Raw genomic sequence first — 13,045 nt, 5'->3', positions numbered from 1 at the left:
GTCTGGGGCCACATGGCTCCGAGTCTGCAAATGCAGACGGGCAGAGCACGTGTTGGGTTTTTGAATTTTCAGATATATACAAATCTCGAATTGATCGCGACTCAGCTCAAGAGTGAAACTTCGGTACCTATCTTCTTCTTGGGTTGTGAATGTGTCTGTATCCAGTATCACTTTTTACGTGTTTAAATATATACTTTGTAAATAAACATGGGTCTTGGTTTTCATTATTCTTTCTATCTATCTATCTATCTATCTATCTATCTATCTATCTATCTATCTATCTATCTATCTATCTATCTATCTATCTATCTATCATTCCTCCCCAAACAGAGTAGAGTTCCTGGAAAGGAATGACATTTGCCTCCTCTCTCACTACCCACTTGGTGCCCCTACCTCCCCCCCATACTCTAAAGTAGGGTTGGATTCCCCCCAAAAGGCCCTTTCCCAATTAGGAAACTCTGTGGGAGTGTGAGGGGAGGTGGGTTGCAGAGGGAGAGGAGTCATGACTGTTCTCAGCTCTCTAGGGAGGCTGTCTTCACTACTGGCTGTACTTCTTTGGGACCCAGACAGAATTCGGGGATCCCTGAGATGATATGCTCTACCTCTGGGCTCCTTTACTCCGCCTGATGGAGGATTGCTCCCCAACACCACACCCGCTTCTGTGTCAGCGGTCCATAGCTCTTGACACCCAAGAGCCTTGCAGACTCACTGCTGGCTATCTAAGCGTTGCTCCCCAATGCTGTCATGGGACTTGTGCTCCAGACCTCCACAGCCTCGCCAGAGGTCCCCGAAATGCGGAGCCTCTATCTATTGATTGAGGAATTGAATTCGCGGGTATTGCTAGGCAACTGCCTGCTTGGAGCCGGCGCAGAGCGCGCTGATGTGATTAGTGAACCCGGAGCCGCCCGCCATCCTCAGTCCCGCGCTGCGCTCCCACCCCCAGTCCTTAAGGCTTCTTAGACCCTGGTTTCTTTCCAGAAGATACCCCAAGGTTGGATGAGGGGCTGTCGAGGGGGAACACAGAGTGGGATGCTCGTGGTGGGTGTTCTCGATCCTCTAGGCTGCAGATTTCTTGCGGGGGGGGGGGCGGGGGGGCAAGGTGGCTGCACACACGACTCCGGATTCCCGAAGAGGACCTCACAGTGAACCTGGTTTTACCTTTATATTCCCGGGCAGACGTCGCTCCATTGCGAAGAAGCCATCGCAATCCGTCAGAACCCGCAGAGCCCAAGGGGAGGCCCGATGGGGGCCAGGTCACATCTTTTGCCCTTGGCCCAGTAAGCAGTGGCCAGGCCTTTGGCAGAGCCCTGTCGGCTCCCTTCTCAAGTTCAGTGGCCTGCGTGGGAGGCCCTGGGTGGACGCCTGAGGTCTGAATTTGCCTCAGCGGGGTCACTGAGCATCGAGTGCCCTTCGGACTCTGAGCGGTCAGCTTGTCGAGCAGGGTCTCAGACGCCAAGAGGTCCAAGGTCTATTTCTTAGGCCACCTCAAGGCGCTCAGGGCCCACCGGAAGGCGACGGCTATAAGGGAATCAAGAAAGTAGTGGGGTGGCTGGGTCCGGGTCTAGTGACTTCAGCAGTCAGCCCTACAGTCGGGGCCACCACTGTTATCACCTGAATATAGGGATGAGACCCTCACTGACCCTGCACGATTTTGCCCTTCTTTGGTCACCGCCAACCTTAACTTGGACTCAGAGCAAATTTTCTGGGCAGATTCTCCCGCAGAGCAAAGACCGGGTATGGGGACCCCTGGCCCACGACCGCCTTTGCCCAGGCGGATTTCCCTATGTCCTCATTGGCAGGACCTGCTCGAGCCACTGCAGGAGCTGAGCCTGGCCCAACACAAACACTGGTTGAATGGAATACTTATGGCTCTGCAAAGAGCCGTTTTTATTCGGACTCTTTGATGCTCATAGTGCGCAGCTCTGATGGAGGCCCGGTGCTGTGCCCTGGACGCCCATGGTTTACAAGCCTGCCCCAGCTCTCTGCGGGTGAATCCACGGCTTTCTTCGTTTCACCAAAAAGTCTTCCAGGTCAGAGGTGGCTCGGATACAGCGGAGCCCAGGGTGGGAGTGAGTGGGAGCCCGAAGGGTCTGGGTGCCATCAAAGATGGAAATTTGGCTGACAGTAGTGAGAAGCCATAGGCTGAAGCCTGGGCTTTCATTCCGCGGCCAGAGACTGAGTCGATTGGGGGCTGCTCGGAGCAGCAGAGCTGTAGAGTGTGCAACTGAGTTCCGGACAGTCTAGGACAGCGGGCACATTTTCCTTCCTCCCCACCAACATTCAAAATCCCGGGCCGAACTTCGTGGGAAGCGGGCGCCCTCTACAGGCGACGGTCTCAGCGCCTGTCCCTAGTGCCACCCCTCCCCCTCTCTGGTTCCGGATAGGCGCAAAGAAAAGCCTCCTTTCCACCTACCACGCATCGCCACATCACGGGGCATCATCTCTGTGCCTTTGGGAATCCGCCTCAACCACTACGGGTAGAGAGCGGGAAGGTGGTGTCCCCTGGTCCAGAGCCCTGCTGCACCCATCTTCCCAGGTCCCCTCCATTAATTCTAGCGGTGGATTGATTAAATCAGCACAGAAATGAATAATGATCAATGTTGACCAGCCTCACCCCTAACTCTGGTCTGGAGACCTTGTCCTTTTAGACATAGGTTCTCAAAGAGCCCAGCTGACCAACCAGGGCCAGCACCTGCTCCTGCCCTGCTAGCTTGTTCCCCTAGGAGAGATATGGGATCCAACTGCCCTAGTCCACCTTCTCCAAAATGAAACAGGCACTGAAGACAACAAAAGAGAAACCAAACTGCCAGGCGCCTGCTTTGCAAGAATCAAGAGTTGGGTTCCACACACAATGGTCTTTCTGCAGCAAAGTTTGCTTTTCTGTCAGTAGTTTGTCCAGAGAACCCTAATCCCAACAGTCTTTATGCCGGGGGTGGGTCTGCAGGTCCATCTTCCTTAGACTTCCAAAACTCCATTCTCCTGGGAGGGCAGAGGAAATTCTGAATAAGTTCATGCCGAAGAGAGAAAGGAGAGTCTTGAACTAGGGAGGGTAGGGAATAAGCACCCATCCCCTTCCTCATCCTTCCTTAGGGTTAGGAGCCTAAGTGGTTCCTGGATTAAAGCCTCCTGCTCTTCCTGGTGTCTTCCCAACTGGCCTCACTGGGACGGTGGAGGTAAGGCTGTTGGTTTCCTTAGAGCACAGCACAGCCGCTCCCTGTATTGGCTGGAGGCCTGTAGCATTCATTTTGACCAGTAGTGTTATTAGTGGGCAAAAATTATACATCATCTTTCCCACTAAACCAGGCTTTCTCAAACTTAGCTTCTTGGATGCTCCGAGAAACTGGACTTTTGTATGGCGACAACTTTGTGTGGTACACTTGGTTTATTTATTTATTTATTTACTTAAAGAGAGGGTTTCTCTGTAACTTTGGAGCCTGTCCTGGAACTTGCTCTGTAGACCAGGGTGGCCTCAAACTCACAGAGATCCGCCTGCCTCTGCCTCCCAAGTGCTGGGATTAAAGGCGTGCACCACCACCGCCAAGCGGCACTCTTGGTTTCTATGCATTAGATGCAGGCTGCACCTTTCGTCATGGCCAACTTTCTCCAGACACTTCAGCCTGCGATCTCGCAGTCAATCACAGGCGCTGGTATTTGCTCTTGAAACAGTGCCCCTTCCTTGCAAGGATGCCCTTCCCCCTTTTTCTCCCTCCCACCTCTGATTGGCTAAGCCATTTCCATTTCTTTCCTCCAATGCTACCACTTTGCGCATGTCCAGATGGGCGTTTTGCCCCATGATGGGGGGGGGGCGAAGGACTGTTTTGTTTACTTACAATGTACACCAAGTCAAAAGTTTACAAAAATATTTATTAATACTAAGAATAGCAAAAAGACATGAATTTTCCTAAATCATTTACCGTCTTTCCCTGGCAAAATAAATTAACACCGGTCCAAAGTCCCTATAATCTAGGCTAGTGCCACTAGAAACCCGAAAACTGTGAGATGCATCTGGCTAAATATGGCTATCAGGGAACCACCGGGCCGCACTCCACCCTACACCCCGAGGGACTTCCTGGGGGTAGGTATTTCCTTGGCAGCTGGACTGTTCTGTTCCAACACCACAGATCCTAAGTTTTCCCAGGGTTCTTTGCTCACTCCCTAGGAAAGGTAGCAACCCCCCCCCCCCCCCCCCCCCCCCNGAAAGGAAGCCCCCCCCCCCCCCCCCCCCGTTTAAGGGGGCATACATAAACAACCGTCTAAAGAAACCAAGCCGATGACTGACACCGGCTCAGAGTTCAACATTTCCTTCCTGACAAACCTCAGGACCAGAGCTCTCCAACCAAGACTGGAATTTGGAGTATACCCAAGAAGGGGCATTGTTTTTGGTACCAAAGATTATTATTTTTTTTAAACCAATACTCCCAAGGAAGACAGGCTGGTCACTTTTCCTACCAGGTACAGAAACAGACAAAAAGGTGCCTGTATTCTTGACACTAGGGAGACTGAGGAGGGCTGCCAGAAGTTCAAGGACAAGCTGGGCAGGAAGAGACCCTGTCTTGAAAGGACTAAAACATCCATTTGGCATGAAAATGTGGCACAGAACATCTGGGACCCTTAGAATCTTGTAAGATGTGGGACTCACGCTAGCTATACACACACACACACACACACACACACACACAAAGGGGCAAGATAGCAGCAAATAAAAAACCATTAAAAAGCAACTACTTTTATTGATTGGTAAACACGAGAACTCTACCCAGAGCATGTGGTGTGCCTCTCCAGCGGGTTCTCATGTGGGCACACTACACACATATGCTTTGTAACAATCGACCACTGGAGTCACAAGCACCAGGGAAAACACCACAAGAAGGCAAAGTGGCTGGGAGGAAGGTATTTGTAGATCTCACCTTTGGGACTGAAATAGCTGGTAAAAATAAAAGGCACCTAATCGGGGTTTGGAGACCTGGCAGCAGGGAACAAAGTCAGTCAAACTAGATCCCCAGTCATGGTCACTTCTCCAACAGCTCACGGAACCCCCAAAAGATATGGAGGTGCCTTTAAGGCAGTGTGTGGTACAAAAGAAGCTGCAAACCTTGGATGAGGAAGCAGAGGACCCTGGCTGAAGACAGGGAGAGAGGCCAATGGCCCAGCAGGCAACTCTTTCCCCCTGCTACCTGCTTCCTGGCCCTGGAGTCTCTCCAGCGACAGCTCTTGCTGGCAGTAGCAAGGTCCCTTGGTGCTGGATCCAGAGGCTGCATATCGTGAGCCTCTTTCAGGAGCCATGGATATGGGTCTGTTCCAAAAGGCACAGTGTTGAGGTCAGTTTGGTCGCATAAAGACCATCTCTTATTTGGTGTGTGTGGGGTGAACTACTGGGGGGGGGCACTTTGAAAGTGTGGCAGGTCCCAGACACCACAGCCCACTGTCTCGGCTGGTTCTGGAAGGGGACATTTCCCTTCAAGGCAACAGGAATGAGGAGACCACACCTGCCGGCTGACCAGTCAATGGCAGAAGCAGAAACAAGGGTTTCACACCACCCCCACTTTTTGGCATCACAGACTCACTGACCAGATTGTCATGGCCACAAGGTGATATTCCAGGACAGAGGTCCTGACATTGGCCAGCAATCTGACAAGGTAGTTTTAAGACAGCTACCTGGGAAGGGGCACAGGGAGAAGGCATCTAGAAAGGGGCTCAGAACTGGAGGAAAGGGGAGGAATCAGGACCCCCCTGCCAGGTGGGCTGTCAAACTGTCCCATCACATAAATGGCACAGGGATATTGCTTCTCAGCTAGGAAGGAAACACAAGCTCCCGAAAGTGGGAGTGGATTGTCAGGGAAAATGGTACCCAAGAATGGTCCACTCAGTAGGCAGGGCTTTGCACCAGACTCAACTACAGAAAACGTCTGCCCGACAGTCTAAGAGACACCAGTCTAGCCAGGCAGCAGGGTGGCAAGCCTGCAGGCGCACCTGCATTCCTGCACTGCAGCTACTAGGGGGCCTTACCTGGCCCTAGCAATCAAACTAGTGGGGAAGATCGCCTTCCCAGGACTCCAAACTGCTACTTCAGCCTCCTCTGGGTTGCAGCCCAGAGGAATGCACTCTAGTGGGCCTAAGCAGGGGTGCAGGTCTGGATCCAGAGCAGAACAGGGTCACTTCTCACTGGGGCTCGGGCCTGCCTGCGGGAAGGCAGCCGCACTGGACTCTTCCCAAACCCAGTAGCACGGAGATACATCTGGGTGCTGGGATGAGGCCTTTCAAACCCTGGCTGGACTTTGGGGCCACAGCTATGGTCAGGAACGACCCCGCATCAGGGACAGAAACTCGAAGAGTCACACAGGGTTCTGTAGACTTCTGCAGGGTCCCTGAATCAAATCTCACAACGATCATCCTTTTATGATGAGGTCAGTGTCTCATCTGCCAAGAACAGAATCCCCACTTCACCACAAAGGCCCTGTCACTGTTGGGCTTGGGAGAAGGTCCGGCCTGCCCTGTCTCTCCCTCCACAGGGCTGGGGAGGGGGCTGTATCAGAAGGCCCTCCCCAGACCCACCTGACAGTAGTTGGGCTAATAAGGTGGGGGAGGGTCTCACTAGGCCAAGGACGGATACATATTGATGAGGCCTTGTTCAAGCAGACAGTCTTGAGCCAGTGGCCAACCAGATTTCCTGAGGCAACAGGACAGAGTAGAATGGAGGCCCAGAGAGGTAGAATCACCAGAGAAACGAGTTCCCAGCCCTGAGTCTCAAGACAGGGCAGAGCAGGCCCCCGGGTCAGGCATCAAAGCAAAACCAGAGACCGGAAGGTGGGTTGGACTTCGGCAACGGTCTCAGTAAGGCCTCAAGTTGAAGAACCCCACGCTGGTGGGGGATTCCTTCACTGTGACAGTGATGAGGTTGGCCGTGACATCTGTGACAAAGACGTGCTCGATGAGACTGCGGGCAGGTTTCCAGTCCTGGTTGGTCTGGATGGATACCGACAGGTTCTGCCCAGCACTGGGGAGCGAGGAGGAATCAGGGTCCGAGTCGGAGCTACTGTTCTCCTCTCCCGTGCTCATCTCGGACAGCGCAGGGGCCTTGCGGCCTTCTCCCGCAGCCGCGTGGCCCTCCTGCCCACCGGAGGCGGCGACGCACTTAACACTGTCCCTCTTGATAGAAGGGGTGGGCAGAGCTGTAGCCTTGGAGGCCAGTTTTTCGCCTTTGCTGGTGTCTGTGGGTGTACCGGTCATGTTTATCCCTGTGGGGCCGCCCCCAGGACCTTTCCCTGTGGCTGGGTTGGTGGCTGGAATGGCCTTGGCGGCTGTGGCGTGGCGGGAGAGCAGGCCCATACCAGGCACACCGTTCTTGACGCTCTGTAAGTCCAGGACCTGCAGGCTCAGTTCCTGAGTGGGGGCCAGCTGGGAACCTGGGCCCCCTGAACTGCCCCCTTTCTGCTGCTCTGCAGCCCCACTGCCAGGGGCCTTCAGGACCTTGCTTCCCGGAGGACTCACCCCCAGCTCCCCTTTCTGCGTCCTCACTTTCAGGTCCAGCCCGAGGCTGCACTTGTTGGCGGCCTGGGCCTTGAGTGCCAGTCGGCTTGCGGTCTGAGCCTGACTCTGGCTCATGCGGTTCATGTAGTGTACAATAGAGCTCTGCCAGCTGATGCCACCACGATTGGGGCTTCCGGTCATGCCTTTCATGAGACTGGCCAGGTTCTCTGGGGTCGCCATGGTGCCGGAGCCACTGCAGGCCTCTTTGGTGTGGGCTTTCAGGGCTGCCAGGCCTGCCACAGGAGCACTAAGTGGAGGGGGCAGCTTGCTGGCTGAGGTCCCCAGGTCCTTCCTGGTGGTCTTCAGCACCTTGGCCAAGCTTACGGGTCTCCGAGCCGCTTTCTGTTCTGGGGGCAGGGGCTTGCGTCCCCGTTTCTTGCGAATGGGATCTTTGAGCTCTGGCTTGGCCACCAGGATCTGGGCTTTCTTCTGAGGCACGGGGTGGGTCTCACGGCCCCGGGGACCCCTCTTGGAGTCCAGATCGCTGTCATCTTCGTCTTCATCCGAAGAAGAGGAGGACGACGTGGAGGAGGACGAAGAACTGCTAGACTTGGACTTGGAGGGAGCATCTGGTTCCTGAAAAGATAAATGGCTGCAATTCAAATCTGTCTGGGTAGCACCAGGTGTCCTGCAGCCAGGGTACCAGGGTCCTCCAGGTCCCAGCAGGCAGGGAGGAGTGACCACGCTTGTCGGGGCTGATCCCATCAAACCCTGGGGCCCTAGGCTTCCCTAGCAGACCCCCTCCCTCAGCTTCATCAACCCACAGAAATGTCTTCTCAGTCACAGGCCCCCTCTGGCTGACGTATTTCTGCTAGGAGGAAAGATGGTGTGGTGTCAGGCTAGACAGGAGGTGAAGCCCTGTGGAATGAAGTCCGAGTAACAGACAAAAGCACACTCGAGCCTATGGACGGAAACCCCTTCCCTGTCCTGCTCCGCTCCTGAACTGTCACGGGGCGGGGGAGGCAAGAGGGAGGATGCCAAGTATGTGGAAGGCATCTGTCTATCATCATAGCAAGGAGCGTCAACAGGACATTTCGAGACGGGCTTAGCATAGAATAGGGGCTTAGCATCACTGCTTTTGCCCCTATTCCCCCCCGCCTGTCTGTCGACCCTGCATGGCCTGGTGCCCTGGATGTGCCCGGCTTGTCCATAATTCCTACACAAACCGGAGCACTTACTGCACACAGGTTTCCCCGGTGGAGCATTTCCAAAGCGAGAGGGTGTTGGGCGCATCTACCAAGTCTGCTGTTGCTATCCGGGAGGCCAGACTACAGAATGGACTTGGGCTGAGACAGGAAGCACCTACGGAGGCCCCGGGATGGGAGGAACATGCACTCTGCTGCCTGCTGGTGCCATCCACTGGCAGAGGCCTGAAGGGGCAACAGGAAAGAGGCCTGCCTACCTCGACAGCTCCCCTGAAGAACCTCTACCCAAACATGGGTGGGTAAGGAGCACAATGCCCATGGCCACTCACCTTGAGCTTAGAGCGCCGGCTGCAGGACGACATGACTGTGTGCTTCCTTGGCCTGCCCCTGGGCCTCTTGCCTCTCTTCCGGTTCTGTACCTCCTTCTCATGTTCCCTGGAGACACAGCACCAATCAGCTTTGAGAAGCCCTGCTTGCAAACCTTGGCTCCAACCTCCACCCTCAGCTCCCGGGGGATTCCTGCAGCTCCAGTTAGCAGCAGCTTATCATCAGTTTTGCAGCAAACTCCTATTGGAAAGCCGTAGCAGAGGTCCAGACCCTGGCTCAGGGGTGTTGGTCCCTATTATCTTTGCAGGCAATCCATTTCACTCATGTTTGGCTAAAACGGAGCTGAGGACAGGAGAACAGAGCTAAAGCCGCCTTTGGGGCTGTCTAATGTGTCCATTCCCATGAAGACTGCCCTCCAGTATGTACCCTCTATGACCTGCTAGCCCAGAAGCTGAGGGCTCCAGTGTGGCTAACACCTGCTTGTCAGGCTTCTCGAAGCCAACTCGCTCACTTATATCACCCCATTCCTGCATTCCTCACACACCTCCAGCATTCTGCGAGGAAGTTATCAAGCCCCCCATCAACCTGGCCTCAGAGTCTGTACCCCTGCAACCCAGGGCTAAGGCTGTGAAGTCACGGAAGCTCAGATTTCAGGCTATCCCACTGGGTATATCTGAAAAGACCCCTGGTGACAAAGACCCCTGTGACATGGCTCGGCAGGTAAAGCACGCGCTGCTAAGCCTGACAACCTGACTTTGATCCCCAGAAACCACACGGTGAAAAGAGACAACAGGGGGTTGGAGAGATGGCTCAGTGGATCCAGAAGACCTGGGTTCAATCCCCGGCATCCACATGACAGCTCACAGCTGTCTATAACTCCAGTTCCCACGGATCTGACACCCTCACAAAGACAGACATGCAGGCAACACAGTGACACACATAAAATAAGAATAAATAGATCATTAAAAATGTTTAAAAAAACTGAGAACAACTCAGGCCTATGGCACATGCCTGCCCCCCCCCTTCCCCCAAGCAAACAGACACATGCAAAATAAAATAGCCAACCACCATCTCCTTGGAGCCCTGGAAAGTGATCTCACATAGAACAGACCTTCAGGAAAACCCCCAGGCTAACCTCCACTGCGAGTTTGAGGGGCATCTCCAGGCCCTGCTGGAAGACCTCCACCTATCTATCCTCTTTGTGACTCTGACCTCCTTACACACAGTGGTTCCTCCCTGACCACGAAGTTAACCACCAGAGGGATGTGTCTGGATGCAGGGAGAGACAGAACACGCACCATCCTGATTTTCTGTCCCATGTTGTAAAAGATCCTATTCCCATGATGGCATCTTTTGAATCCACGTGAAAGAGGTCCCTGCCTCAGGACGACGCCTTTGAGACAGGCTCTTGCTTCACTGGTCAAGCTGGCTTCCCACCTGCTCCAGTGGTCCCCCCCACCTCAGCTTCTCTATCAGCAGGGGCTGCAGATGTGTGCAGTAACACCTGGCCCAAGGATGCCATCCCTCCAGGGCTCAGAGGATCAAGCTATAAATTTAAAAGAAGGCACTGACACTACTACTCCTTTCTAAGTTCCCATAAGTGCAAGCACTCACTCATCCTTGCCAAAACCTACCCCCTCCCCACCCCTTTTGCAAAATGTCCTGTTACAGTGAGAAACACAGGCTGGGCTCCCAGAGAACAAGCCGGCTAGATTGACCCCAGCTGGAGAAGCTTTTGAGCAAACCATTCATCTGCCTCTACTGACAGAGCCAGCTTCTGCAGCAGGAAGGTGTCTCTGCTGCCACCCACATGGTGCTGTGTTCCTGAACCTCGGCACTCAGATGATGGTGACCATAACACACCGTTCCCGACGCCAACCCACCCAACCCTCTGTCTCCCACCTAAGAGCTGAAGTGTCAACTATAACTACGAAGCAGATCCTAGAGAAGCCTTGCACTGCTTCAGGGCTTGAGCAAAACATCACACGCATCTCTCTGAACTGTGGGTTTCAGGCCCCTCTGGGCCCTCTCCTGGGCCACAACCCATCCTGGTGGGGACAGAGGGACAGGCCTACTTTTTACAGCAAGCTTGCAACCCCAATTGCTATCAGCACTGATGTTACTCCACAGAAAGGGCCAAGAGAAACTGGAGTCTGCCCAAAGGTTCATCTTGGAAGTCCCGGCTGTCTGCGGGGGGCCTTAAAGTGCTCTGCCTCTGTAGCTGCTCAAGTAAGCCTAGGCACAGGCTCCTTATGGGGCCTCATGCCACAGCCCCCAGGCCACCATGTCACCAGTCAATTCCACCCCCCCCCCCCCCCCGAGCTGTTAAAGTTCTCACTTCTTCTGGAAGGCTAGCAGCAGCCTTGGGTCCAAGATGTTCTCTTCTGGCTCCCAGCTGTTGTGCCTGGAAAAGCAAAGACCAGGGCTGGTGAGCAGCATCCACTGGGCTGCAGGGACAGCTCCCACAGTCCTGCTGGGGGCAAGGGGCACCAAGCCCAGGCAGTCCTCTGAGGTCCCAGAAGCCCTTGAAGTTAGTTAGCATCATGGCCTCAAACCCACAGGCAAACTGCCACCTCAAGCCCCAAGTCCCAGCAGGCCACAAGGGGACTCAACAGTCAGCGCCTGGGAAGAAAACAAACCCAACAAAGAGCAAAGCTGCTGAGGGAATCCCCCGAGCCTGGCCCTGAGCCAGAGAGGGAAGGGAAGACAGGTAGGGGAGGGGGAGCTGGGGAAGCAGACAGAACAATGTGGCGGACACCACAGAGAGCGCGGGCAGAGCAATGGGGTTTGAGGGGGGCATCGGGAGGGGATGGAGTCCAGAAAGGAAGGTTGCGGGGCAGCTGCAGAAGCCCCTTCCGGGGAAGGCCGGGTCCCTTCCCTTCATTAAGAAGAAAGCAAGCGCGCGGAGTGGAGCGAAGAAGGGGGGCGCCTACCAGTAGGAATCTCAGGTTACAGCGGGGTAACTTGGGCAAGGGGAGGGGGCCGTGTCCCGCGCCTGCCACGGCCGGCTCCAGGGCGGGGGCGCATGCAACAAATGGGCGCCAGAAGCGCGCGGCGAGGAGGAGGAGGGCCGGGCCCGAGGGAACCGGGGTTGGAGGCCTCCCTGCCCGCTCCCCGTGGGCTCGTAAACAAAGGGCATCGCTGTCGGCCGGCGTCCTCCGGGTCTCGAGCCACAGAACTTCCCGCCCGGACCCGAGAGGAGAGGGTCCCCGCGCTGTTCCCACCCAGGCCGGGAGGCGCACGCGGGAAGGCGGCCGCGCACCGAGGACTCACTTAGAGGACCAGCCGCGCCACTTGACCAGGTACTCCAGCTTGCCCTGCGGGGAGAGAAGAGCGGGCGGTGAGCCGCGCAGAGCGCCGGGTGCGCGCGGGGGGCGGGCGGGGACTCACGCACCTTACGGAGCCGCTTGCTTAGAATGCACTCAGCGGCGAAGACCTGCTCGCCCACGCTGCTCAGCTCCTCCATGCCGCCGCCCGCCGCGGCCCGCGCCCCGCAGACCCCGGCCCACAGTCGCACACAAAGCGCCGCCCCCGCCGCGCCCCGCCCCGCGCACGCGCGTCGCAGTCGCCCGCGCTGGGCTCCCCGGAGCTACCCCGCCAATAGGCGCGCGGGGCGGGGCGCGCATTGTTCGCGGTGGCGGCGGCGAGGAGCGGTCCGTGGGGTTGGGCGCACTCTGCGCGGCGTGGAGAGGCTGCGTGTTCCGAGGACCCTGGGGTCTAACCGCCTCGGATCACACGTCCCCGCGGGAAGCCATTGTTTGGGTTGAGAGCGGCGAAGCGGGGAGTACGCGGCGCTTCCTGCCCCCACCAGCGAGGGACGCTGCTCCCCACCAGTCCTCTATAAGTGCATCCCGAAACTACAGGATCTGGGGTGGAAGAAAAATACAGGGTTGGGGTGGGGAACACCAAAAAGCGATTGTTGTTCTCTTCAAGGCTATAGAGAGAAAAAAAAGCAGGTCTCTGGAAGACTGAACTCCAAGTTCTTAATAAAGAGTTGCAAAAATGGGACCCCTAACCCTCGATTTTTAATGTGTGCATGGGGGCAC

The 13,045-nt window shown here is 55.7% G+C and overlaps 1 protein-coding gene across 2 annotated transcripts; it reads right to left on the bottom strand.

The window, feature by feature from the left end:
• Window positions 1-4,215: 4,215 nt before the first annotated feature.
• Window positions 4,216-12,582, bottom strand: Cbx2 (chromobox 2). 2 transcript variants are annotated; one of them, XM_050140451.1, is made up of 5 exons: window positions 12,394-12,582; window positions 12,273-12,316; window positions 11,338-11,403; window positions 9,002-9,107; window positions 4,216-8,103 (listed from the first exon to the last, which is right to left on the bottom strand). In XM_050140451.1, exons 1-5 carry the CDS (start codon window positions 12,463-12,465, stop codon window positions 6,829-6,831), a joined length of 1,563 nt encoding a protein of 520 aa, XP_049996408.1. In that variant the 5' UTR covers window positions 12,466-12,582; the 3' UTR covers window positions 4,216-6,828. The 2 variants fall into 2 exon arrangements, with proteins under 2 accessions (XP_049996408.1, XP_049996409.1); XM_050140452.1 differs by having other exon boundaries at window positions 12,262-12,316; window positions 12,394-12,443.
• Window positions 12,583-13,045: the final 463 nt, after the last annotated feature.

The sequence above is a fragment of the Alexandromys fortis genome, unplaced genomic scaffold, assembly GCF_014885135.2.
Source record: "Alexandromys fortis isolate MF-2015 unplaced genomic scaffold, M_Fortis_MF-2015_v1.1 scaffold_39, whole genome shotgun sequence".
Taxonomy (NCBI): Eukaryota; Metazoa; Chordata; class Mammalia; order Rodentia; family Cricetidae; genus Alexandromys; species Alexandromys fortis.
This window is presented reverse-complemented; position numbering and strand designations above follow the sequence as displayed.